The sequence below is a fragment of the Cucurbita moschata genome, unplaced genomic scaffold (genome assembly GCF_002738365.1).
Source record: "Cucurbita moschata cultivar Rifu unplaced genomic scaffold, Cmos_1.0 Cmo_Scf00011, whole genome shotgun sequence".
In the NCBI taxonomy this organism is placed as follows: domain Eukaryota; kingdom Viridiplantae; phylum Streptophyta; class Magnoliopsida; order Cucurbitales; family Cucurbitaceae; genus Cucurbita; species Cucurbita moschata.
Window position 1 is genome coordinate 1289982 of NW_019268527.1, and position 26955 is coordinate 1316936.

At 35.7% G+C, this 26955-nt stretch overlaps 4 protein-coding genes and 1 long non-coding RNA gene across 6 annotated transcripts; 2 read left to right on the forward strand and 3 right to left on the reverse strand.

The window, feature by feature from the left end:
- Positions 1–72: 72 nt before the first annotated feature.
- Positions 73–22206, forward strand: LOC111449518 (N-carbamoylputrescine amidase). The gene is made up of 12 exons (XM_023089440.1): positions 73–83; positions 2499–2507; positions 5768–5780; positions 8990–9146; positions 9684–9732; positions 10900–10991; positions 11152–11303; positions 11396–11442; positions 11541–11574; positions 21102–21268; positions 21531–21627; positions 21715–22206. The coding sequence occupies exons 4-12, from the start codon at positions 9058–9060 to the stop codon at positions 21888–21890; spliced, it is 903 nt and encodes a 300-aa protein (XP_022945208.1). The 5' UTR covers positions 73–83; positions 2499–2507; positions 5768–5780; positions 8990–9057; the 3' UTR covers positions 21891–22206.
- LOC111449521 lies at positions 4758–14760 on the reverse strand. The gene is made up of 3 exons (XR_002711650.1): positions 14750–14760; positions 5930–5938; positions 4758–4861 (listed from the first exon to the last, which is right to left on the reverse strand). It is a non-coding gene; the product is annotated as an uncharacterized LOC111449521 (long non-coding RNA).
- LOC111449519 (uncharacterized protein At2g27730, mitochondrial) lies at positions 5317–8124 on the forward strand. The gene is made up of 4 exons (XM_023089441.1): positions 5317–5509; positions 5587–5709; positions 6775–6813; positions 7608–8124. Exons 2-4 carry the CDS (start codon positions 5605–5607, stop codon positions 7812–7814), a joined length of 351 nt encoding a protein of 116 aa, XP_022945209.1. The 5' UTR covers positions 5317–5509; positions 5587–5604; the 3' UTR covers positions 7815–8124.
- LOC111449520 (growth-regulating factor 6-like) lies at positions 17044–18381 on the reverse strand. Its single transcript, XM_023089442.1, is given in 3 exon segments — positions 17044–17301; positions 17382–17482; positions 17484–18381. Coding segments are annotated over 3 exon segments (357 nt in total). The 5' UTR covers positions 17567–18381; the 3' UTR covers positions 17044–17128.
- A 776-nt stretch (positions 22207–22982) lies between the features above and the next one.
- Positions 22983–24338, reverse strand: LOC111449517. 2 transcript variants are annotated; one of them, XM_023089438.1, is made up of 2 exons: positions 23308–24338; positions 22983–23271 (listed from the first exon to the last, which is right to left on the reverse strand). In XM_023089438.1, the coding sequence occupies exons 1-2, from the start codon at positions 24248–24250 to the stop codon at positions 23246–23248; spliced, it is 969 nt and encodes a 322-aa protein (XP_022945206.1). In that variant the 5' UTR covers positions 24251–24338; the 3' UTR covers positions 22983–23245. The 2 variants fall into 2 exon arrangements, with proteins under 2 accessions (XP_022945206.1, XP_022945205.1); XM_023089437.1 differs by having other exon boundaries at positions 22983–24336.
- Between the last annotated feature and the right edge of the window lie 2617 nt (positions 24339–26955).

A 26955-nucleotide genomic window follows, 5' to 3' on the forward strand; every position in this document is an offset into this window, starting at 1 on the left:
GTTAGCTTAGGATTAAGATCGAGTTACCTAGGTCATCGAATAAAAAAATCAGTCTCAACAGTAAACGACATTAAAAAGTGAGAGTGATTTTCTTCATGGTCCGATCTTATGCAATACTCATTGCATAGGATGCCCCCACTCACATGTCTCCGCTTGTACAATTTAGTCATCACACTGTTTATATCATATAAAAAAGTGGGCCGCATCTATAGTGTCCCCAAGATAAGGTACTCAGTCTTATCCCTATACTATAAATCATTTTGACTATATACTTGAACTTGATCCACTCTTATGTCTCTACATATAGTTCAAGTAATCATACTATAGTTAGAGTGTTCTTAGTTTATTGGATTTAGATTAATAATCGTAAAATTCACTTTATTCAATAACAATCTTTACTAAATAAACATCAATAATACCTATATTGAAAATAGAATATGTTTTTGTTTACAAACTATGAGTTTTAGGACATAAAACCCAACAGATTGTGAGTGGTTTTTAACTTGAGAAGTTCAAGAAACTTGTTAGTGCTTTCTCCACTATATGTGTTTAAGGCTCTTCTACTTAAAAGATTTCTCCCCTCAAGTTGTTATTTTTGCTTCAGTTGTTTGTTTTAACATATTTCGATCATAGGTCACATCCAACAAACGCTAAGGCGCTAGGGCTAGAATGGTATTCATGTTATCCTAGGTCAATATGTTTTTAGTAGACCGAGCACACTAGGATTGTACGCAGTGATTAGAGATCTAACCTGAGTGCACCTAGAGGTTGCTTTAGCCCTGAATAGATAACTCTATCCGGTAAACATTAAATAAGATTTAAATCACTTAAATGATTTAAGAACATAGTAAACCTTTACAAAACCTAAGAAATTTTAAGAGAACTTATGAGATCACTAGCCATATGAACACTATCAATATAAGGAATCACTATGTACAAAAACAGGTCAAAGCCCATAAACCTGCCTTGAGAAGGGACGAGGGACAACATGAATAGGCGACACAAAGAACTGCTATTGTGTATAGATGTAAACCTGCCTTGAAAAGGGACAAGGGACTACATAATGAGAGAACATGAGGAACCATTACTTTGTGTAGAAACGGGGTCAAAGCCCATAAACCTACTTGGTAAGGGGACGTGGGACTACATGAGCAGGCGACATGAGAAATGGCTACTTTGTGCATATGTAAACTCATCTTACGAGGGGATGAGGTACTACATAAATAGATAACATGAGGATCCGCTATTGTGTGTAGAACAAACCCGCCTTAAGAGGAGACGAGGGACTACAAGAGTAGATGATACTAGGAAAGATGTCATTATCATATGTGGTAACGGTCAAGAGATTTCTGAACTAGGCCCGAACTTCTTAAGGCCTTAAGAAAAGCTCATGGTAACTTACTAGGTTAAGAATGCGATGAGATCCTATAAGTAGGTTGTTTACTGAGTACTTTTTTATTTTTATTTTCTTTTGTTTTGTCTTTTAGTTACAGTCCAAAATTTGAAGCCTAAAAAATTTGGTCGTGAAAGATTAGTATTGGAGCAGTCGAGTTTTAGGTCCTATAGATTTTTTTTAGGGTGGAGAGTCATAAAGCTCTATGACTCAACTCGGGATGACCAAGTAAGTTATCTGAACCTAAATTATATATTAAGTTTAATGAGATTGTACCTTAAGAGCCTTCTGTTTATGATGGTTACTATTATACTTTCTAAATGGAATGACGTGCTAGAATATGTAGTAACCAAAGTTTTTTACCTCGGACAGATTATGGCTCAAAAAAAAAAGAGGCAACGACTGACTAACCGGGTCCATGAGGTACAGGAGAAGGACCATAGTTGACACTATTGCTCAGATGCATGACGATGAACAAAACGGACCTCAGGAAGTTGTTAAAGAGCAGCCACAGGACGTCGACGAAGTGAGGCCTCAAGTGCTAGCGTCTTGGAGAGGGAAGAGAAAGGTCGCGACTGACACTGCACCACACATAGACTCGAAGCCGAACCGACTGGGGTCCAAGAGATACTAGAGACATTCATGAGGTCCACTCTAGAGACCAGGGCACAGGCTAGCCATATGCGGTTGACTTTGGGGGCTAGTTAGACATCAAAACTCATAAGAAAAATTTTAAAAGAAAGGTTTTGACTTGTTACCCTGCTTGGTTGGTTGTTCATGGGCGTGTTAGTGTGATGGAAGGCGATGCTGGCAGCAATGAGGGCGATGGGCATGCAATGGCTCGCTACACGTAAGAAATTATATGAAAGTACTTTAAGAAAACATAGATGGTTGGGCAAGGAGCTACCTGCAAAGACGACTAAGCAAGGCGACGTTTGCACCCGAGAGTGTGAGGGCAATTGAGTAAGAGGCATGGCATGTCGTCTGTGAGAAGTCGTGTCGTGAGTGTTATCTGCACTTTTGCAGGTGTTTGAGGTCAATATGACTACTATGATATTTCCAGACCCTTTCTTACCATTTTCGTCTCTTCGAGAGCCGTTTTTAGCACTGTTGCAGGTGTTTGAGGTCAATATGACTACTATTTAGCCTAAATTATTCGAAGCTAAGTTTAGATTATTTTTATGCAATTAGATGAGCCAAATTTCGTAGTAAAATTCTAAATTATGATTATGAAACTCTTTGGGTGGAATTAGATTTCAAGGAGAAGAGTGACTCCGACTTAGACTAACCAAGTAAGTGGTTCACTATTTGACGCCCATGGGCTTGATTGAATGACTTGTAAGTCGATTGAATGATACGTACCCTGTGGCTCCTGTACTTATCATATTTTATGATGTTATGGTGTATGATGTGTGTTATGTTATGTGACAATTTATGCAATAATATGAACTATGCTAGGATATGAATGTTAGAGGATGCATGAACCTCCATATGTTGTGTCACGTATATAATGTTAGTATGTTCACACTATGCTAATGAAAAATTGATAAGCCATGTATGTTAACCACGAAAGATATGTCGAATACATGTATGCATGTCTCATAGGAACGTCATGCTATGAAAATAATGGAGGTATGATTTGCATCATATATACGATGATTTGAAATTATGGAAGCTCATGCATTTTGATGTCATGTGCATCGGGATACTTTCCGATTATATTAGTATAGATGCATACACCACAATATTATGTAGCCCATGATATTACGTGCGCTCTTTTTCCTATGTGGCTTCCAGTGTAAGTGTGCGCTAGCCCGTAGTCAATCCCATGAGGTACATATACGAATTCGTCTGGTGAGTCCATGTGCGTGTGTGTGAGCCATGTGCAAAGAAGTACTACACATCTAACCTTGTCTTAATTGGGAAAATAGAGACTAAACCGTGATGTTTTATGAAAGGATTCTACCCAAATAGTAGTGCCACTCACTGAGTATTCTTAAATACTCAAGCCACGTACTACTCATTTTTCAGGTAAATATAGGGCATCATGTACAGATGACGACGTCACTATAGGCCATATAAACAAAGTCAGAATAGTTACCTATGTATTACAAATCACTGGTCAAATACACCCTAAATTTCTCAAAATTAACACAAAAGGAATATAATAATAATAATAAGTAGGGGTGTACTGGTCCGAGTTGGGTTGAGTTGGGGGATTTTTTTGACCTAACCCAAAAATTCGGGTTAGTTGGATTGGTAACCCAACCCAACCCAAAACTTTTCACAACCCAACCCAACTCTCTATTCTTGGGTTGGGTTGTCAATTTTTGGTTCGGGTTGGGGAATTTTTTTGACCCAACCCAAAAATTCGGGTTAGTTGGATTGGTAACTCAACCCAACCCAAAACTTTTCACAACCCAACCCAACCCTCTATTCTCGGGTTGGATTGTCAAATTTTTTTTTAATTATCCACAATTTATAATTATTTGGATATAATTTTAGATAAAATATATTAAGAGTTCACAAGACAAACACAAATTAATGTATAATTATTCAAAAAAAGATAAAAAAATAAAAAAAATAAATTTAAAAAATAATAAAAAATAAAAACACAAAAAGTTGAGAATATGCTTTAAAATTTTATATATATAATTTACGGAGAACACTTCAAAATAACTTAATATATAAATTTAAATTTTGAATATGCTTTAAAATTTTATATATATAATTTAAGAAGAACACAACAAGCTACTACCAGCTTCAAAATAATTTAATAATAAAATAACTTAATATATAAATTAGAATTTAGAACATGCTTTAAAATTTTATATATATAATTTACGAAGAACACTACAGACTTCAAAATAATTTAATATATAAATTGTCAAATTTAAGCGCGAATGTCTCCAAACTGACCTCAATGTTGTTGGATGATGGAAGTCCCACATCGACTAATTTAGGGTGTGATCATGGGTTTATAAGTGAGGAATACTAACTCCATTGGCATGAGGCCTTTTGGGGAAGCCCAAAGCAAAGCCATGAGAGCTTATGCTCAAAGTGGACAATATCATACCATTGTGGAGAGTCGTGTTCCTCTAACATGGTATCAGAGCCATGCCCTAAACTTAGTCATGCCAATAGATTGGTAAATCCTCAAATATCAAACAAAGAACTCTTAAAGAAAAGGAGCTAAGCCCCTCCTCGAAGGCCGTCAAAAATGACTAAGACTCCAAAGGAGTCGAGCCTCGATTAAGGGGAGGCGCACTTTGTTCGAGGGGAGGTGTTGGATGATGGAAGTCCCACATCGACTAATTTAGGGTGTGATCATGGGTTTATAAGTGAGGAATACTAACTCCATTGGCATGAGGCCTTTTGGGGAAGCCCAAAGCAAAGCCATGAGAGCTTATGCTCAAAGTGAACAATATCATACCATTGTGGATAGTCGTGTTCCTCTAACAAATGTCACTTTGGTAAACCCTTTAATACCAACAAATTCTTAATATATTTTATATATTTTTATTTGGCTCAGGAGAACTCGAAGGTTTTACCCATGGCCTCAAAATCGAACCGATTCCGTTCGGGTTCAGAAAAATGAACCCAACCCTATCCGAAATGCTAATCCAACCCAACCTAACTCTTATAGTTCGGGTTGGGTTGGTCCGGGTTATCGGGTTGTCTAGTTGAATGTAGACCCCTGATAATAAGTAAATTAAATGTTTGGGTGGTTAGATATATATTATTTAAGGAAATGTACAAAAATCACATAAAAATAATTAATATTATACAATTTATACACCGATAATTATAGTATTTAAAAAAAAAAAAAAGCTAAATAATTATCCAATGTTAAATACCTATTGGAGATATAAAATTATTATTTAAAGGATTGGTCAAATTGATGAAATGAATTAGAATAAAATTAGGGGTTGCAATTTTGTTTATACCTTTTCTTGAACGAGTTCCGATTCATTTCTTGGATCGAACGGCTTTGAGAGGTTTAATCTCCGCTCGTTTCGCCTACGGGAATTTTACAACAACAAATCCCCATTCCGCTTCCTCCAAATCAATTTCCACCGCTTTCTTCCCACAACTCTCTCTCTACCTCTCCTTTCGGTGAGTAATCTTCTTCGAACAAGCTTGCATAGTTGTTCTATGTTTTCTCGGTAATTGTTATCTTTGCTTCTTGTTAGGAAACGCGATCTATCGAAATGGCAGCAGCGAGAACGGCCGCAAGGATTTTTTCTCGAAGGTTCTCCGGCAGCGGGAAGATTCTCAGCGAGGAAGAAAAGGCTGCTGAGAATATCTACATCAAGGTTCCCATCTGTAGCTCTGACCTGTGATTTTTGCGTTTTGCGAATGTTTTTTTATCTGCTTTTCTGATTTTGTAAGGATCGTGTTGGTTGTTTCTTAGATTATATGCAATGAAATGAATTGAAAAGTATGGATTTGGTTGTTGCAGACGTACAGCTTGCTTGCTTTTAGAATTTTTTAGTTTCTGGATGAATCGAACTCTATCCTGTCAAATGAGCCTACTATTCTTTTCTATTTTTAGATTGCTCATTATTCTTTTTTGTTTGAAATAAGATCGTGTCGTTTGGTTTTAGAAACGGCTTACAAATTTGTTTAGGTATTGGAGGAGTTGATGATTTATAGTCAATTTAAAAGGTTTGAAATCTCGCAGTAATGTGTGCAAAGAAGAAGAGAACGTACGATAATGTTTTATTTGATCAACTAGTTATGTCTTACATTTTGAATAATTAGGCCTTAAGATATTTTATTAGGTTAGATTTATCTTCTTATTAGGTTTTTCTTATCGTTCCCTGTTTCATAAATTGTTATATTTGATTGATGAAAATGAAAAGGTTTGGGGAATTTACTCGTGGGAACTTTACATAGTTTTTCCTTTTAAGTTGTTTGGAGACTCATTAATGGCGGTCTAGGCTCCCTCTAAAAAGTGTGCCGTCCTTTTCAATTTCTACTCTCCAGTGTTCAATTATTGTTTCTAATTTATCGTTCTCCGGGATAGATGGTATTATTGAAATTAAGGATCGGTTTTTGGTTATTGCCATATAGGTTCATGATTTTGTAATCAAAGCTTTCTTTGTGTTGAGTTCTATAGTTCTTCATTTTGTTGGTAAATAACAGAAAGTTCTTCCAGTTAGTTGTACTTTATTGTTCTTAATGACAGTTTTTTTGTCAATATATATAACTGAAGTTTTTAATGTGGGACTTCTGTCCAAGTTGAAACATGAAATTGCAAATTCTTGGAGATTTTTCGATGTCAAGAGTTCGTATATGTAGGAGTGAACGCTTCACCATCTGCTTGCTATTATAGTGTCTTCAGTACTTGTTCTCATTGTTTGATTGTGATTTTGCAGAAAACTGAACAAGAGAAACTGGAGAAGCTTGCACGCAAGGTATGTTGTAGTTCCTTATAAAATTAATTTGAGAACTTGGTGATTGAAATTATTTGGTTCTTGGATAATTTAGCTTCTACAAACGAAATTTTTGTGGTCTTTTTACCATTATAAAACTATGATATGATCTTATAGAAGTAACTTTAGATGTTTTATTCTATTGATGAGGTTTGTCAAGAAAATATATTATCATCTTTGGGGTGAAGAGAGCCACTGATTGTGGTTTGGAAGTATCCTATCCATACCATAAGCTATTTTCATGGTTCCATGATGTTATATGAACCACTTTTTCAACAAATTAATATTTGGAAGATGAGTTGGAAAGACGTTGAGTGCTAAAGCAACTTGATTAGAGTAAATGGAAGCTAAATCCACCGTGGTCTAGTTTTTGAACTAGCTTTTATGTATCTATCAGATGATACTGTCCGTAAACTGATATTTTTTATTTCTTCAATGGATGTTTACTCTAAATCAAAGCTATGATCTCCAAGACATGAATTTACAATTAACCCTTTGAGTCTTTGACCATTTGGCCAATAGAGACTAGTTTTTCCTTTAAGAGCTCAGATTCCCTGGAGAGATTTTAAGCTGTCTGATGTTGTTGCCTGTTTTCTTTTTCGAATTTCATCTTTCTTTGAAGTTTATGTGAATTCCAATCGCATCGTATTCATTTAGTTCCATTATCATATTTACTCTCTCAACTTGTTATGGTGAACTCCTAGTAACATAATTATCCTTTCTCGAGTGAGTCAGATGTTCTAATCTCCCTGGCTACAAATGGCTAATGTATTTAGGGACCGAAACCAGAAGAAAAGCCGGTAGAGTCTGTAGCGGAGTCGATTCCAAGTGGGTCAGCCTCCTCAGGGTCAGGAGCATCAACAGAGAAGATATCTAGTGACAAATACCGCAACTATGCTGTTGTAGCCGGAACCGTGACTATTTTTGGTGCTCTTGGCTGGTATCTCAAATCTAAAAAGAAGCCAGAGGAAGTCCACGACTGAGATAGCTAACAGCATGTAGTTTTTCCATATCATCAGGATCTGGAGGGAGGGAGGGAGGAGGAGTTTGAGTGTTCTCTTTTCCTCTGCTGAATAATCCAGAAATCGAGATGCATGTTGGCTCTTGGTTTATGAATGAATACATTCTGTTCAGATTTACGTTTCTCTCTGGATAATGGGTTTCTTTTCACCCTTATTTCTTTGTCTTGAAAATTAACAGTGAGTTAGAGACAAAAATATGGTCTAATTGGGTTTCATTATCGCATTCTCTCCAACAATATTGAGAAAATAAATCCTCCATTTTGATCTCTTAGTGCAAAGCTAACATGTATCTTTCGATTCCCATTTTGAAATGGACTGTTTGGTTCAAGGTTTCACATGGATAATAGATCCTTGAGAATATTGTTGACTATACTTTGTTATCCATAAGAACTAAAATTTTAATTTAAAATAAAAAATTCAAATTTTTGACATTTGAGAGATCTATTAAACATTTTTGAAGAAGTTATTATTTGAGAATAATTATTTATAATTATTTATAATTAAAAATTTATACAATTTTATTAAAATTATTTATTTGAGAATAATTATTACTTTTTTATTGCTCAATAAATTAAAAAACCTAAAATGAAAGAATATACTTATCAGTAATAAAAAATAAATCAAAATTTAATTTATTAAAATTATTTAATAACTTGACTTAATAAAAATAAACTAACCGTTATCTAAAATTAATTAATACAATAAAATTGTTATAAATAATTACAATAACTAAATAAAAATATTCATACATAATTATTTTGTAAATTATTTTTATTGTTTTATTAATAAAATTATTAGACTAATATAAAAATTATAAGCATATCTCATCTAATATAATTTACTTAATATAGTTTTATTAAAATTATTTATTTAAAAATAATTATTAAGATTCATTATAAAATAAACTTAAAAAAAAAAACATAAAATTAATAATCATGGTATTGAGCTGGAGTCGGTTAGAGTTATGGATCCACATGAAAAAAAGTGGATGATGAAAGGGTAATCAAATGCATCGATTTGCGAACGAATAAGTGGAATTCCACGCCATGCCGCTGCCTAAATTTGAAGCATAGTTCCACAGCGGCCTTCCAATTCTCACTTCGCCTCTTTAAACTAACGATTTGGTGAAGAAAAAGCGACCGCTGCCCTCGATTTCATCAAACTACAGAACAATCCCAACTCACTGACCTCCTAAGAACCGCAAATGGCGGCCGCAAGAAGAGAGGTTACGGTTTCAGCTCTGCAATTCGCTTGCACAGACGACGTCTCTACTAATGTCGCCACCGCTGAAAGGTTTTACTCTTTTTCTCAATGGTTTTTTACTTGGAATTTCTATTGCGTACATGAGTTTCTTGATTAAGTTCATTAATCTATCCTGGGTGTTTGATTTTGTGTAATCTTAATTCTTGTTGGTACCATCGTTTCACGTCCCTGTAACTGTGTTGCTCACGCTGTTTCAATTTGTTTCTGGTTATTACTGTATTTACGAACTGAGATATGGTCTATGTTCTTGCTGTTCTGAGGATTATCTTATCATAACCGAGAAAATATCAGTTTCTATTTGATTGTAGGGATTTTATGCTGTAGATATTGTGTATCTACAAATTGGTATTAGAATTTTTCTGGATCACTTTCTTTGGCAATGAATCTTACTAAAACATGTGAGCTAATCAGATTTCTCCTGTAGACTCTTTCTTGCTGCGATTGGGGTTTGAGAGTAAATTCAATTGTCATATTGTTTTGATTTTTATGCTCCCGTTCGAAAGATTGCTGTTTCGAGTTGATAAGTATGTGTTTGAAGATGCAACTTGAATGTTCATTTATCTGCAGGCTGGTTAGATCGGCACATGCAAAGGGTGCAAACATTATCCTAATTCAGGTATACAAACTAGAAACTAAATCTATGAACTTTTCTCTTTGGAAGGTTAAGTGTTTCACATTGACACTCATTTTTTTAATTTATATATTTTAGTTATAGAGTATGGTCCAAAAAAATCTCATAAAATTAGAGCTACGGCATTAAGAGAAACGGATGAAGAATCAAACTAACAAAGCTGCTTGAATCATACCCTCTTTGCAAATTAGCTGTGAGTAAACAAATGGTCCAAGAATTTAACATCACTTTCACATCTAGGAGGCAGTGAAAAATAGGGATTTCTCCCCTTTAAGAGATCATAAATATTTAAACTTTTCAAATCTCGAGGACAAAGTAACACTCTACCAGCGGCTGCAAAAGGATAAAAAAAGACCAATATTTAACTGGAAGTGATTTCATTGGAAATATTTACGAGAAAATTGATTTTAGAAAGGCTCCTTTTGGACAGAGGCAATCTATTAACTTAACTTGATACAGCCTAGAATTGAAAAAGGAGTTAATGAACCAAGCAACCAACATGTGATATGAACCACGACCAAGGAATTTTCATACCTCAAGGTCCTATTACAAGGACGAGAGCCAAGAAGTTACATCAAGCTTTAGTCACTTATATTCAAGTTGTGGTGAGCTCGTCAAAGGAAACTCTAGAAGATGTTGGAGTCCTAACCTAAATGTTGTGCAAAGTTGAGCTTCAAGACAGAGATGCATAACATATAGGGAAGGAATCCAACATCTTTTAGAATTTCCTTTGATGAGCTCACCGCAGCTTGAGTATAAGTGACTAAAGTTTGTTGTAACTTCTTGGCTCTCGTCCTTGTAATTGGACCTTGAGGTATGGAAATTCCTTGGTCATGGTTCATATCTACATGATTCAAAGACGGTATATTCAAGGAAAAGATATATATATATAAGAGCCTGAATCAAATGCTAGAGCAGCATATGCATAAGCAGTCAGTGAATGTTACATTGTGACGGTCCTGTTGCTATCTTGTTTCTTCATGTGGAAATTGTTAAATAGTGCTTTGTGCATCTATTGTAAAGATACTGTTTGCTAAGGGACAAACAGACCAGACAAGTGATTCTTTTTCTTTGTAGTCAACTGGTAGCAACTAGCGGTTTTGTTTTTGGTTTTTTTTTTTTCACTGAACTTTTCGTTATGGATTTTCACAGGAACTGTTTGAAGGCTACTACTTCTGCCAGGCACAAAGGGAGGATTTTATTCAACGAGCCAAGCCTTATAAAGGCCATCCGACAATTCTTAGGTAAAGTTAAATTGACAACGACATTTCTCTTTATTTGGCATTCAGGATATGTTTACACTTTATCTATTTCAGACCTCAAATCAGAGTGACACATTCTCGACTTCGTCTTTTACAGATACTTTTCTGTCAAACTTATTTCAGTATCTGTTTTTTTGTCTAGGATGCAACAACTTGCAAAAGAGTTAAGTGTGGTGATTCCTGTTAGTTTCTTTGAGGAGGCTAATAATGCCCATTATAACTCCATAGCCATAATTGATGCTGATGGGTCAGATATTGGACTTTACAGAAAGTCCCATATCCCAGATGGACCAGGTAGAAAATAACATATATTTTCTGACACAGAACTTCGTGAACTTTTTATTTTTTAATTTTTTTATATATATTTAATAGTTAATTTTCTACAGGCTATCAGGAGAAGTTCTACTTTAATCCTGGTGACACTGGGTTTAAAGTGAGTGTTTTTCTTTAGTCTTCTTAATCTGCACGTTAATTGGAATTGAATTCGATGACCAGTGGAACTCATCATCATTCTTTTTTATGCTTGAACAGGTTTTCCAGACAAAATTTGCGAAGATTGGAGTTGGTAAGATATAATTGTTTTGCTTCTTGCACTACTATAAAATTTTGTAGTTTGGTCCATAATCTTTCAAAAGTTTCCGTGTCGTCCTTGATAATTGCTATTTGCAGACACTATAGCTAGTTGTGAGTACTATCCATTGATAGATCTGAATTAAATCAAAAGGAATTGTTGGTGTTGATTTACTAGAGAAGAAAAATACTATTGTATTATGTTTTCAGTATATTACAACCATAGATTTAAAGAGGTGAATTTGTACAGTTAAGGAAATACAGCTAGTGGTAACAAGGGGGAACCCTAACGGTAGGAAAAAGAAACAAGGGAAGGAGAAAATATGTGGCTTTTAGGTCATCAAATATGCCTTTGAATAATGCCTTTATGGGAATATTGACCATTTGCATCTTGTTGATATGTAATTGAGAAACATACTGATAAGACAATCCTAATCTTCCCCAACGATCCAAGCTTTTGTTGAAGCAAGAACCCTTGAATCAAAGAAATTAACACCTCCTTATACAAAATTTGGATCCACCAAGTAATAAGCTAGAATTAGATTACCTCTTAAGATCAAAGATCTAGAAGCAAGATTTTGAACCTTGTTCTAAATTGTGTCACTTCACAATGAAACTTGATCAAGACTTGACTAAATGACTCGGATGCAATCTACCACAAGAGTTGCTTGAAACTTAAGAAATGACAAAAATGATGCTCAAATTTCTAAGGGGTAAGTCTCAACTTGAGAGCTCAATTTCATTCATAAAAAATCTGCCTTTTTACATATTAATTCGTGGGTGTTTATAGTCTCTCCACAAAAGAAACTTCTAACTCTTCAAATGCCCACTAAAAGAAGTTAGTGGCCATGATTGGTAAATTACTCCCCATTACCCTTCAGATGTCCGCTAAAAAAGAAATTAGGACCATTTTGACAAGTAACTTCCCATCCTTTTACCCACTACAAGAAGTTATGAAACTAAAATAATAAATAAAGTTTGCAAATAAATTATCAATCAAGTGCTATTTATAGCAACCCCATTCTCCACTTCAATCGTGCAAATATTCGTTTCCGAAGCTCCAAATGGTCTTTCCTCAATCGAATCAGCTTGTAACACATAAAATGGAGGTTGAACTGGGCCTATCCAATTTTGTAGATGACGAATGAATGCTTGTTGAATCTTCTTAGCCTTGGATCGTGTAATAGGTCCATTTGGAACATTTGGAACACCACGATCCTTATCACATACTCTTGCTTTCAATTCTCTCTTTGATGTATTGACGATCATTTTCCAAATGCTTTATACGATTGAGGTGAATTGGGTCTTTGGCAATACTTATGGTGGCTTGGTTATCACAGTAGACTTCCATTGTTACTTTTAGTTCGGATAAAATTCTTTGTATCCATATTCCTTCACATTTCCTTGTGCGAGAGCTCCTATTTCTCAACTTTGGCACTGCTTCTTGATATTACTGGATGTTTTTTACTCTGCCATGTTACTAGGTTGCACATACCTACAACAGCCGGTAGTTGATCTTCAATCTACTTTTTGAACTTTTCCCAATTAATACCAGTGGAGACTTCGATCTTTCTTTTTGTTGACTTCTGGAAATACAATCGTTCTCTAGGTGTTCCTTTTAGGCATCTTAGAACATGTAGACTGCTGGCATATATTCTTTGGTTGGGATTTCATAAATTGGCTTACATAGCTAACTGCAAAACAGATGTGAAGTCTAGTGTGAGTGAAATATATAAGTTTTCCAACTAGTCTTTGATATTGTTCTTTGTTAGCTTGAACATTTTGTTGCCAAGATCGTGATTAGGATCAATAGAAGTACTAGCCGTGGCGCGTACTTGCCAAGATTGTGTTTTTTACAACTTTTGAAAACTTCTCAAACCATGCCTTCGGAGATTGTTTTAGACCATAATGGGATTTCTTGTGTGGGCACACTTTACTTGTAGTTTCTGGTGTCTCCATTCCAATTGGAACATCCATGTAAACCTCTTCTTCTAAGTCCATTAAGGAAAACATTTCTTTTTTTTGTCTAATTGGGGAAGAACCCAATCAACATTCACAGCTGGGAGAGAAGCACAGATGTTTAGTTTTGCTACAGGAGCAAATGTTTCTTGGTAGTCAATGCCATATGATTGGGTAAACCCTTTTGCAACCAATCTTGCTTTATATCTATCTATCTGTGTCACCATTTGCCTCGTGTTTGATGGTAAAAAACAATCCCTGCCCTACTATTTTCTTACCTTGGGTAGCTCTGTTATTTCCATGTGTGGTTCTTCCAAGTTATTTATTTCTTCCATTACTGCTTTCTTCCAATCATGGTCTTTGAGGGCCTTGCATATTGTATTGGGTATATGTAGGGTAAAAACGTTAGTAGTGAAGGTCCCAACTTGTATGGTAGAAAGGTTAGTAGTGAAGGCTTGGAAATTGGGAAAGAGATGTTTATAGGAAGGGTAGTTTTGTATGGGACAGGTTCATTTTTAGGAGCTCATCGACCGATCGAATCACAGGAGTTACTACTGACACAAATTATTTGCTTTGAAAACTAATCTGTACAAACAAAATTTTTTCTTTAAGGTCGATCGAATCACAGGAGTTACTACTGACACAGATTATTTGCTTTGAAAACTAATCTGTACAAACAAAATTTTTTCTTTAAACTTTAGTAAAACAAGTGTGTCACATTATTATATTCAATAAACGTAAGATTAGGTAATATTTACAACTATAACCGGTATAAGTTTTTAACAACAAAAACGCATGTACATAAAATCGACTCGGAAAAGGATTCCTTGAAGTCTCTATAGCTCAGTTGCCTCGTCACCTCGGTTGCTCTGCATCACATTTATCTGGAAAGAAAAATGAAAATAATTTTGATGAGAATTAATTTACTCAACAAGTAGCTCTACAAGTTTTATTAATCATCTTTCCCACTACTCTTAATTTTTATCCGCCAGTTATTCCTATTTTCTTTTATTAGGATCTTATGTTCATTAAAACGTTTTTTAGCTTCTTCTAGCTTAGGTTATTGACTCTCTGTATGCTTATTTAGAATTTTCAGACACGTATATAAGACTCTCTCGATCGAATATGGCCTGTCTACTAATTTCTTTGGTGACTTGTAACATCATATAATCTAGCGGTCAGAAATCCTTATTGTTTCCAACTTAAATTACAGCGTGTTGGTCAGGAATTCTACGGGAATTAGTAGACTAACAATGGTCAGGAATTCTGCGGGAATTAGTAGCCTAACAATATTCATACATAGCCCATGACTAACCTAGAATCAACCTTTTATATATTATTTATTGAGTCAACCTTTTATATATTATTTATTCATATATAGCCCATGGCTAACCTAGAATCAACCTTTTATATATTATTTATTGCACGCTCATATTTTATGCATGCATTCTTATATATATAAATATATATTCAACTCATGAAACATTTTAGGCATGCAATCATAATATAGAAACAATTAATCATATCATACACATATATTACTATATTAATTCACTATATTAATTCTTAATCATGAAATCAACCTGCTCGTATATTTTTAAAAAGTTAAGAACTTGTTTGTGAAGCTCGATATGCTACTTGCTCGATTTTGAACTCTTCCTTCTTGTAATGTATGCTTAAAAGGTAACTTGACATAATTTCTCTTAATTGGACCTATATTTAACAATTTTCAAGATTTGTATAGGCCAATATTGATAAAATAGGTTCAAACGGAACAAACTGGGAGCTGAATAGAAGCCTCGCGCCCAGTAAGCTTCTCCCATACGCTCATGGTTTGCCCAGTCGCACATGCCAGTCATAGCCCTCACGCGCCCTCACGCGCGCATGTGTTCTGCATGCGCCAACGTCTTCTTTCTCACAACTTTCTGAAAATTTTCAGCTTTTATATTAATTTCTTTTTTGTCCTTCCCAAAACATATAAACTCACATCACACACACCTACCTTCCTTTTTGTTGAGTTCATCACAACTCTTCCCTCCTTTAAGAACTTCCGCCCTGGAACACCTACCTTCCTTTTTGTTGAGGTCATCACAACTCTTCCCCCCTTTAAGAACTTCCGCCCCGGAAAACCTACCTTCCTTTTTGTTGAGGTCATCACAACTCTTCCCTCCTTTAAGAACTTCCGCCCCGGAAAACCTACCTTCCTTTTTGTTGAGGTCATCACAACTCTTCCCCCCTTAAAGAACTTCCGCCCCGGAACACCTACCTTCCTTTTTGTTGAGGTCATCACAACTCTTCCCTCCTTTAAGAACTTCCGCCCTAGAACACCTACCTTCCTTTTTGTTGAGGTCATCACAACTCTTCCCTCCTTTAAGAACTTCCGCCCTGGAAAGTATCTGATTCTAAAAACAAATGTGGATAGACACGTCTAAACTTCTCTTCAAGCTCTTAAGTAGCTTCTTTGACTTATTGTTTTTTTCACAAAATTTTAACAAAGGAAATCCCTATTACGTAAAGATTTCACTTCCCGTGCTAAAATTTTTAAAGGTTGTTCTTCGTAGCTCAGATCCTCTTTCAACAGTACGTCTTCATAACGAAGAACATGCGCAGAATCTGCAACTTACCTTTGTAGCATTGAAGCATGAAAAACGTTGTGTACTGCCTCCAATGCCGGCGGTAAAGTCAATTTGTACGCTATTGGACCTACTCTTTCGAGAATCTCAAACAGTCCAACGAAACGTGGACTAAGCTTCCCTCTTTTGTCGAATCGTAAAATGCCATGAATAGGAGCGACCTTTAGAAAAACATGGTCACGTAGCAACTTCAAATCCTTTCTTCTAATATCAACATAACTCTTTTGACGATTTTGGGTGGTCAAGATCCTCTTTCTAATTTTCTGTATTGCCTCATTAGTCGTCTGTAGCAAGTCTGGACCCAATAACTCACGGTTAACTACCTCTTCCCAGTAGATCGGAGTTTGACACCTTCGTCTGTAAAGCGCCTCAAAAGGAGCCATCTGGATAGTTTTCTGATAACTATTGTTATAGGCAAATTCTACCAAATATAGGTAAGTATCCCAACCACCGACAAAATCTAGTATGCAAGCACACAACATATCTTCGATAATCTGATTCAGTCTTTCTATTTGCCCATCTATTTTGGGGTAAAATGCTGTAGTGAACTTCTGATGGGAAAAAGAGCTTTCGGTTTTTGGGTACGAAGCCGAGCAGTATTCTCAAGACTATAACTGCTTTAAAAGCTAGAAAGTTGATTAGTTATGGTGCTTGGGGGTTCCTGGCTAGTGTTGTACAAGTGAAACGAGTTACACAGATGTATCGTCTGTACCTATAGTAAATGAATTCTTGGATGTTTTTCCTGATCAATTACCTAGTTTGCCATCGGAGCGGGAAGTCAATTTTGGCATTGAACTGGAACCAGGAACGACACCTATTTCTAAAGCTCCTTACCGGATGGTTCTTGCAGAATTGAAGGAATTAAAGCTACGTGAGCTATTGAATCAGGGGTTCATATGACTTAGTGTGTAGCTGTGAGAGCTAAGGATGGCTCCTGCAGAATTGAATGAATTAAAGCTACATGAGCTTTCTTGAACAGTTTTTACCTCGGTGCATATGTCTCTCATAGTACTTAGAAGCCGGGAATGCCACTTTGGAGCATCGCCTTTTTTTGCCGTCTGTTCTTCTGCACCTTCTAGGCTCAGGGTCGATTTTCCTCCCGTAACCCATTTGCAAATAGTTCCATCCAACTGAACACAACAAAAAGAGGAAACATTTGTATGATATAATAGAAATAAAAATAACGTTAAAAGAAAATGGGTGAAGTTACCGTGGGCATATTGGTGGGGAAAGAGGGTGGAAATGAAAGGAGAGTGGAAAGAGGTTGTGTTGATGGTGAAGAGCAGATGGGGTGGGAGAGGGATGCCGGACCATGTACTTGAAGATGAGGGCTTGGAGCTCCAGCTCTTGCCACTGAGCTGCAGTGAATGGAAGCCTGTTTCTTCCTCCGCTCATTGCCTCCAAGTGAGGAGGAAGAAGAAGAAGAAGAAATAGGTATATTTATTTATTTGAGAGGGAGCAGAATCTTGTGTGCATGTGTTTACGAGAGCCAAGGATTTCTTGGTAGCAGTTGATGGTAGTTTGAAATGGCAGAATCGAACATGCATACCGAACGATGTAGAGATCAAAAGGAAGATTTTATTTGAAGCTCATGAGTCACCTTATACTGTGATAAAATGTATCAAGACTTGAAAATATGTTTTTGGTGGCCTAGGATGAGGATGTTGCTGAATATGTGATTAGCTGTTTAACTTATTAACGAGTTAAGACACCTAAACAAAAACCTGCTGGATTACCGCAAGCCCTAAACGTGCCCCAGTGGAAGTGGGAAGAGGTGACCATGGATTTTATTACAGTATTACCTAGAACCCGACCAGGATTTACTGTGATATGGGTTGTTGTAGACAGACTAACTAAGACAACTCATTTTATACCAGAGAAGTCAACATATTCGGTTTACAAGTGGGCAAACAAAAAGACTGAATCAAATTATCAAGGATATGTTGCGTGCGTGCATACTAGATTTTGCCGGTGGTTGGGATACTTATCTATATTTGATAGAATTTACCTATAACAATAATTATCAGGCAACTAACTAGATGGCTCCTTTTGAGGCGCTTTACGGACGAAGGTGTCGAACTTTGATCTACTGGGAAGAGGTAGGTAAATGTCAGTTGTTGGGTCTAGACTTGCGACAGATGCTTAATAAGGCGATACAAAAAATTAGTAAGAGGATCTCGACCATCCAAAGTCGTCAAAAGAGTTATGCTGATATTAGAAGAATGAATTTAAAGTTTGCTGAAGTTTTTTTTCCCTAAAGGTTGCTCCTATTCATGGCGCTTTACGATTCGACAAAAGAGGGAAGCTTAGTCCACGTTTCATTGGACCGTTTGAGATTCTTGAAAGAGTAGGTCTAGTAGCGTATTACCTGGCTTTACCGCTAGCATTGGAGACAGTACACAATGTTTTTCATGTTCCGATGCTACGAGGATATGTTGCAGATTCTGCGTGTGTTCTTCATCATGAGGACTTGCAGTTGAAAAAGGATCTGAGCTACGAAGAACAATCTCTCAAAATTTTAGCATGAGAAGTAAAATCTTTACGACATTTCCTTTGTTTAAGTTTTGTGGAAAAACCAACAAATCTACTTTGGAGTGTGAAGAGGAGTTTAGACGTGTCTATCCACATTTGTTTTTAGAATTAGAAATTTTCGGGGACGAAAATTCTTAAAGGGGGAGGAGTTGTGATGACCTCAACATAAAGGAAGGTACGTGAGTTTATATGTTGTGTGGGTGTTTTTGGAATTAGAAACTTTCGAGGATGAAATTTCTTGTAAAGGAAGGTATGTGAGTTTATATGTTGTGTGGGTGTTTTTGGAATTAGAAACTTTCGAGGACGAAATTTCTTGAAGGAGGGAGGAGTTAGTGATGACCTCAACATAAAGGAAAGTATGTGTGTGTGATTTGAGATTATATGTTGTGTTGGTGTAATGATAATAATAATAATTATACGTAAATAAATAAACACAAATAAACAAGTAATTAAAAAAAATAGGGCACAGCTCAACAGAGGAAATAGGAGAAAGGAAACACGTGGAGGCATTAAGACATTTGAAGTAAGGAAGTGGGGGAATGTGGGGAAGTGTTAGTAGAAGAGAATAAGGAAGATTGGAGTAGGTTTGAAAACGAAAAAAAAAAAAAAAACAAACAATACAGAGAAAACAGAGGAGGGGATTTAAAATCCGTTCTTTTTTTTAAAAAATCTTATGGTTTTTTATGGTTGTTATGGTGAGGTGCAAGCTTGAGGATAGACGAACGTGTTGGAGACCCTCGCTGATGGAAGCTCAAGAGTTAAGTTGTATTAGGCAATGTACAAATGTAATGAAAATCTATACTTTCGAAGCTTTAAATCTTGTTATCTTGACGTATGTAGGTAATAGGTTATAAAATAAGGCTGGTTAGATTCATAGGAATGAGATCTACCAAGTTGCAGAACAAATCAGGATGAAATTTGGGGTGTAAGATGATATTTTTGGGCAAGGACACAATGAATTAATGTAAAAGCTGGAAAGTTGCAGAAAGTCATGAGGAAGAAGACACTAGCGCGTACAAAACACGTGCACATGTGAGGGCTGCGACTAGGCCGACCATAAGCGCGTGGGAGAGGCTTACTGGCGTGTGAGGCTTCTGTTCGGCTCTCGGTTTGTTCCGTTCGACTTCTTTTGACCTATTCTATCAAGATTGGTCTATACTTATCTTGAAGATTGTTAATATAGGTTTAATTGGGAGAAATTGTGTTAGGTTACCCTTTTAAGCATACATTATAAGATGAAGGAGTTCAGAATGAAGTAGCATATCGAGCTTCTCAGACAAGTTCTTTAACTTGTTTTGAAATATACGAACCTGTTGATTTCATGATTAAGAGTTAATATTAGTAACATATGTGTTATGATTAATGGTTTGTATATTATGATTGCATGCATACTATAAATGAAGTATGAAGATTTTCATGAGTTGAATATATATTTATATATAAAGAATGCAGGAATATAATATGAGCCTGAGCCTGCAATAAATGTCATATAAAAGGTTGTGACTCTAGGTTATGGTTACAGTTACAGTTTATTGAGCCATGGGCTATATATGAATATTGTTAGTCTACTAATTTTCGCGGAATTCCTAACCGACGCGTTGTGGGTTAAGTTAGGAATAATGAGGATTTCCGACTGTTGGATTATTTGATGTTACAGAATGCCAAAGAAATGAACCCGAGAGTTGATTTCTGACCGTTGCAATGTCTTCAATCAACTCTCAGGTTGTCCATTCGATACATTATTTCTTGAATGGGCAGCCCATCTAACTGACCCGTTATTGTGTCAACGGCGAGAGTCTTGTCAGCGAGTTCCTTCACCCGCTTGTCTAGATATCGAATACTGACGAGGACTTTCTGCAAGTATTGCATCTGTTCTTCTATGTCAACTAGTCGGTCGACGTGTAAGTCACACTATTTGGTCGTAGCCATGTCTATCGAGTCACTTTTGGAGCCAACTAGGCTTTGATACCAACGGTTACAATCGCCTTTTTCTTGGCAGCGGATTTGGCAATTGTGTGGCACTCACTCTCAGCACTGAGTGAGTCAAGCCAACTTCGGATCGTGTCGCCTATTACCCACTCTCAGCACTCACTCTCTTCCTTGTTGATTTTGTTCACTTTTTGAAAGAAATTCCTCATTTTATTTTATAGGTTGAAGTATTACATTCAAAACATTAACATATTTTAGTGTTGCATCTGGTGGAACCTAAATAATGATGACAACTTGTTTCATCTCAATACATGATTGCCTTTTTTTGTGAATGTATACTTGACTGCACTTCTGAAATCTGAACTTTATGGTCCAATTTAAAGTCAAAATTAAGAAATGCATGCAATAGTTGAGAAAGTTTTATCAGCAATATGAAGAAGATAAAGGTGCCAAGTCATTTTTATTTCAGCCATTTGCTGGGATCAGTGGTTTCCAGAGGCAGCCAGAGCCCTGGTTCTTCAAGGTGCGGAGATATTGTTTTATCCTACAGCTATTGGTTCTGAACCTCAAGATGATGGACTCGACTCTCGTGATCATTGGAAAAGAGTAATGCAAGGGCATGCCGGTGCCAATTTAGTAAGTTTCTAGACCGACGATACATAACTGACTATATGTTTGCATAAGAATCGGTTTCGTTTTTAGTTTACTGGAAGCCTCCTGGCCTGCTGTTGAACTACCATTTGAGCTATCCCAAAGTAAAATTTGAATTTGAGTTTTGTATGCACAACATTTTGCTTTAAAATGCACTTTTTGACGCTTTTGTTGGATATTATACTTTAATTATACCACACAGAGACGTGCATTTTGTAAGATACCTAATTAATATAAAAACATTCAGGTACCACTAGTGGCTTCAAACCGCATTGGAACAGAGATCATTGAAACAGAGCATGGCAAAAGCAAGATCACATTTTATGGGAATACTTTTATAGCAGGTATTGTGTAATATAGCAACATTTGCAACGTTGAAACATTGATTTGTGAGAAGGTAGTATCTTGATATATAAATGCTTTAACGACAGGACCCACCGGAGAAATTGTTGCTGCTGCTAATGATAAAGATGAAGATGTTTTAGTAGCCGAGTTTGATCTGGATAAAATCAAGTCCAAGAGACATGCTTGGGGAGTCTTTCGTGATCGCCGACCAGAGTTGTACAAGGTGCTTCTAACTTTAGATGGCACCAACCCCATTTTATAAACTTCGGTCTCGACCCGGTTAGTTTTTTATTCTAGAAAGTTGGAAGTTTAAGCAGGATGAGCTTTCAGTCCCCTGTTTATGTTTCAAAGATCAACATAAACAATGGAGCTGAGTTCCCCTGTTTATTTGGTACTAAATCCGTAACTTTTTAGCTGATGCTTCAAAAGCATGGGAGAGGCCTAGAGTTCTCAATCTGCAATATATTTACAGAACTTTTTCTTTTCTTTATTAATTTAGTTGGTGGTCTTAATTTCTGTGGTCTACTTTGAGTTCATCCCGTAGAAGACGATTGTCTTCGATTCAACTACTTTCTAAACAACCTTTTTGAGTTCGTTGAAAGTTGCTATGAAGTAATTTGTAGGCGTCTGAAAAACTTGAAATGGTTTATTGTGATTGGAGTATTAGATAGTCCTGGTGGTCTTAATTTATGTGGCTTACTTTGAGTTCATCCCATAGAAGACGATTGTCTTCGATTCAACTACTTTCTAAACAACCTTTGAGTTCATTGAAGGTTGCTATGAAATAATTTGTAGGCATCGGGAGACATTTTGGATTTCGTAGGAAAAACTTGAGATGGTTTATTGTGATCGAAGTATTCGTAGATAGTCCTGGTGGTCTTAATTTCTGTAGCCTACTTTGAGTTCATTCGTGGTGGTCTTAATTTCAATTTCTGTGGCCTACTTTGTCGTAGAAGACGATTGTCTTCGATTCAACTACTTTCTAAACAACCTTCGAGTTCATTGAAGGTTGCTATGAAACAATTTGAAGGCGTCGGGAGAAATATTTTGATGTCGTAGGAAAAACTCAAAATGGTTTATTGCGTTGGAGTATTCGTAGATAGTCCTGGTGGTCTTAGTTTCTATGGCCTACTTTGAGTTCATCCCGTAAATGACGATTGTCTTCGATTCAACTACTTTCTAAACAACCTTTGAGTTCATTGAAGGTTGCTATGAAGTAATTTGTAGGCGTCGGGAGGAACATTTTGGATGTCGTAGGAAAAACCCGAAATGATAGATAGTCCGGGTTAGGAAGTGGGAAAATTTGGTATCATTCCATTTCTTCGTTTGTGGAGTTCTTCAGCCCATTAAATTCTGTTCGGTAAAATATGAATGAAACAGAAGAAATCATTGTTTCTGAAATTAGACAAAGAACTTCAAATGGGACAGAAAATTTCTAGGGAAGAAGGCAATCAATCACCAAATCAAAAAAAGTGTTCAGAAGGCATAATCATCCTTTTAGAGAAGAAAACTTGGAAATTCTAAGCTTCAAATACTCTCTATCTCTAAGAAAGTGATGGACTCTTATCTCATTGTGGGCTAGTTTCAACCTTGCATTTCCCGGTACTATTTTCTTCGTTATTCCTCGTGTTGTTCTTGTTGTTTGTCGTGTTGTTCTTGTTGTTTGTCGTGTTGTTCTTGTTGTTTGTTGTCGTCGTCTTCTTCCTTGGCGTCTCTGGTTTGCTTATTAGGAACGAGAATATGCAGTTTCAGGCGTCCATTTTCGCGGGAAGCATGTAGAAATTCATGGGTAGGGACTCTTATTTCCTTCAATATAAACCTTCCACCATATCTATAGGATTTGAATCCAACCCAAGGCTTCCCACTGTTCCCCATACAAGAAATTGGAGGAGGAAAATCATCAACATTAGCAGATTTTGTCCTCTTAATCATCCCAGGTTTCCAAATAGGATTCTGAATCTGTTTCTTTAAGGTCTCTTCCTCTTCTTCCTCCCTCTGCCATTCCTCTTCATCCATCCCCCCTTTCAAATCCTCACCATCATCTAAGCTTTCATACCCAAGCCCTTCTGTGCATAGTTGCAGGCTTTCTGAATTGGTTGATGAGAAGCTATTACTTCTCCCATGGGAGCTGGAAGATTCACCATTTGACAACGGTTCTTTCCATGGAATGATACCGACAGCGGCAGGAGACGGAGAGTTCGATTCTGTCAAAGACAACTGAGGTGACAAAGGAGGAACAAAACTCTCCTTGAAATGAAGCTCTCCAAAAATCTCTGTAAACGACGATTGCTGCTCGGATGGCGTCACAGCTATAATCTGGCTCCATGACGAGAGTGTGTCGAGAAGGGTTGGATTCTCCGGTAATGGGGTTTCGAAGATGTGTTGCAGGCTTCCACAGGCAGCCATGGGTGGATAGTGTATGCAGTATTTGCAGGGAGAGAGCAATATATGGTTGAAAAGGAAGAGATTTGAGAAGAGATAGGATGGTTTGTGAGGTTTGAAATGATGAAAAGAAGGTGGCTTTAAACTTGGTGAGTTCCAGACATTTTGGGATCTGTTGAGTGTTTTAGAACCAAATCTAAATTTTGTGGTAATTAGGGTATCTGTTTTTATAGTCAACATTTTTATCTTTTATCTCAAGGAAACAGTAAAAACACAGCAAGATGTGGTTAATTTTGAGGTTAATTTCCATCTGTCAATTCCAGATAAGAGGGATAATAAAAGAGAGAAAAAAGAGGATATATTCACATGATAATCGAATTTATTCTAAATCATGGCCATGAGATTTTTTCTAGATTTTTTTTTTTTGGATTAATAGTATTTTTTTGTTTTGTTTTAACAGGTGTATTAATTATTTGAACGTTCGATGTGAATATATATAATAACGCTATGTTAAAGTCCAGTTAGATGTGCACATTTGTGTGATGCTTGCTATACGGATGGATAAGTGAATTTGTGCGAAACATGAATTTAATGAGAAAGAACTTATTCTTTGTTGGGTGAAGAAATGTATTCGTCATAATCGTTTCACTTTTTTTTTTTTTTTTTTTGGGCCTAATCAATCTTTTGGGTTTGCATCCTCTACACTTAAGTTCGAGTGTAAAGGAATAGATGTTAAAATCGTTATAAAAATTTAGTTGGGATTTCAGGAAGAATTTAAATAAATCTATTAAAGTTCAATTTAGTGGACGTTCTTATTTTAAAACTCATATATGATGCTAAAAATACTCAATTAACCTAGTGATATACTCCTAATTATAAGAGAAGTTTTGTTTTGTGGTCGACTAATCTAGAATGCCTTCAATTGATCTATTGAACGGGAGCTAGGTGTTACAATCGCACTTTGGGCATGCGGCTATGGACAACACACCTTGGACGAGCATGACCATGACACTGAATACATGCAAATTGAAACAAATTGCAACAAATAATGTTTGAATCGTGCTTGATGAACTAAGTCAAAGTTCGACTTGGATTGAACTAGCATGTACTTCTTTGCGTCCAATGGAAGATTCCTATGCTTCTGTTAGTGGAGCTAACAACAAACACGTTTTTTCTGGCAACTTAGATGACAAACTCTCTAAATCATCAACACATAGTGGCATGATGGCTGAGGAGAACTTGATCCTAAAATTGATTAAACTCAAGATCAATCCAAGAGAGGGAAGGGTCATAAACATTTTATTGAAAGATATGACTCGTTGGGTAGAAATCGGTTCATTGATTTTATGAAAACCCTAATATAAACATTATAAATTTTAAACGTACTCATGTGGTATTTTTTTTTCTTAAATTGAGTTACAAATGACATATTAGGGTTAATGAATTCACATCAAATCGTTGTAAAATGTCATTTTTTTTCTTTGCCGTATTAGTGCAAATATGCATATTAAATTATTGAATAAGTTTGATTATGGATTTATTATTTTATTTTACGGAATATTTTCCCTGATTACATTATGTTTTAATTCTTAAGCATTTGGTTTAAGTGTGATTAATATATTGTTATATGATATTTAGAATTAGTCGTACATTTAGATTATCGATAGTACACGATATTCGTTATTGGCATTCTATTTAAAGGATGATACGACATATTTATTTGATAAACATTGACTAATTTATTGTAAATGAAAATGTAAATTTACACGTCTAAATTGCATATAATATGTTCACTTTTAAAGGATCGTTTGAAACTCTTCTTATTCTATTCTATCTATAAATTCTTTTGATCAGTTTGTTTTATCCGTAATTTTTTTTTTAACCTTTTGTGACACTCGAAGTATATGCCTTAAAGAATATAACTTTTTTTTTTCTTCGAAATTTATACTAAATCAATCTGAGAAGCACAATTTTTAATCTCTATCCTTTCATTTTTCTATCGAATGGAATTTATCTTGTTTGTTTTCGAGATTGAATTACACATTTTAAGTAGTCAATTGATATCTTCTCAACTTTGTCGGGTTTACCTAATCCTTTAGCGGGAAGTTCTTTAAAAAAAATAAATGTTAAAAAATTATACCTAATTCAACTATATTCTAGAAAGCTGTGGACAAGGCAAGTACAATAAAATTCTAGCAAGAGCAATGCTCAATTAAAGGTCATCATTTTCACAGTACTAAATGGAATCATATATTCTAGAAATAATGCATTTTTCTAAAAAAAAAATAGTTATTTAAAAGTTTTCATTTTGTTAATATAATATTTATTAAAAAATGCTAATAAATCAATATATTTGATAATAATTTTTAAAAATTTAAATTTTAATATTACAGTATAGTTTTTAATAATTAAAAAAATCTACAACATAGTATTCCGTTCTTATATTACAATTAGAGCCTCAAAATTAATTAAGGCGGGACGAAGAATATAATCCCATCTTCGGCTTCATTTATCTAAAGTGAAAAAATGTTCTCCACTCTTTCTTCATTTCCCTTCTAAACAGAGAATCTCCTGTACTTTCGAGGAGATCCCAACAAATAAAATGGATCTTTATTTTCAAAACAATATTGTATAACATGCATTAAAGGATAAAGGAAAACCGTAGTTCAAAAGAAAATTAGGTTAAATTCAATTAACTTTGAAATTTGTATTAAATAGATTTATAAATTTTATAAAGTATCCCCAAACTTTTAAGGTTGAATAAATGTAAATTTCCATTTTTACTGAGGTGATTAAACATTTTTAAACATTTTAAATTTATTGGTCTTAAAAGAAAGTTTAAGATCCAAGCGAACACTCTACCGTTCATTTTTAAAAAAACGAACACACAAATACCACACTCATTAATCACCTGTTTTTTCCCTTTCCTACCCGTATGTTGTAGA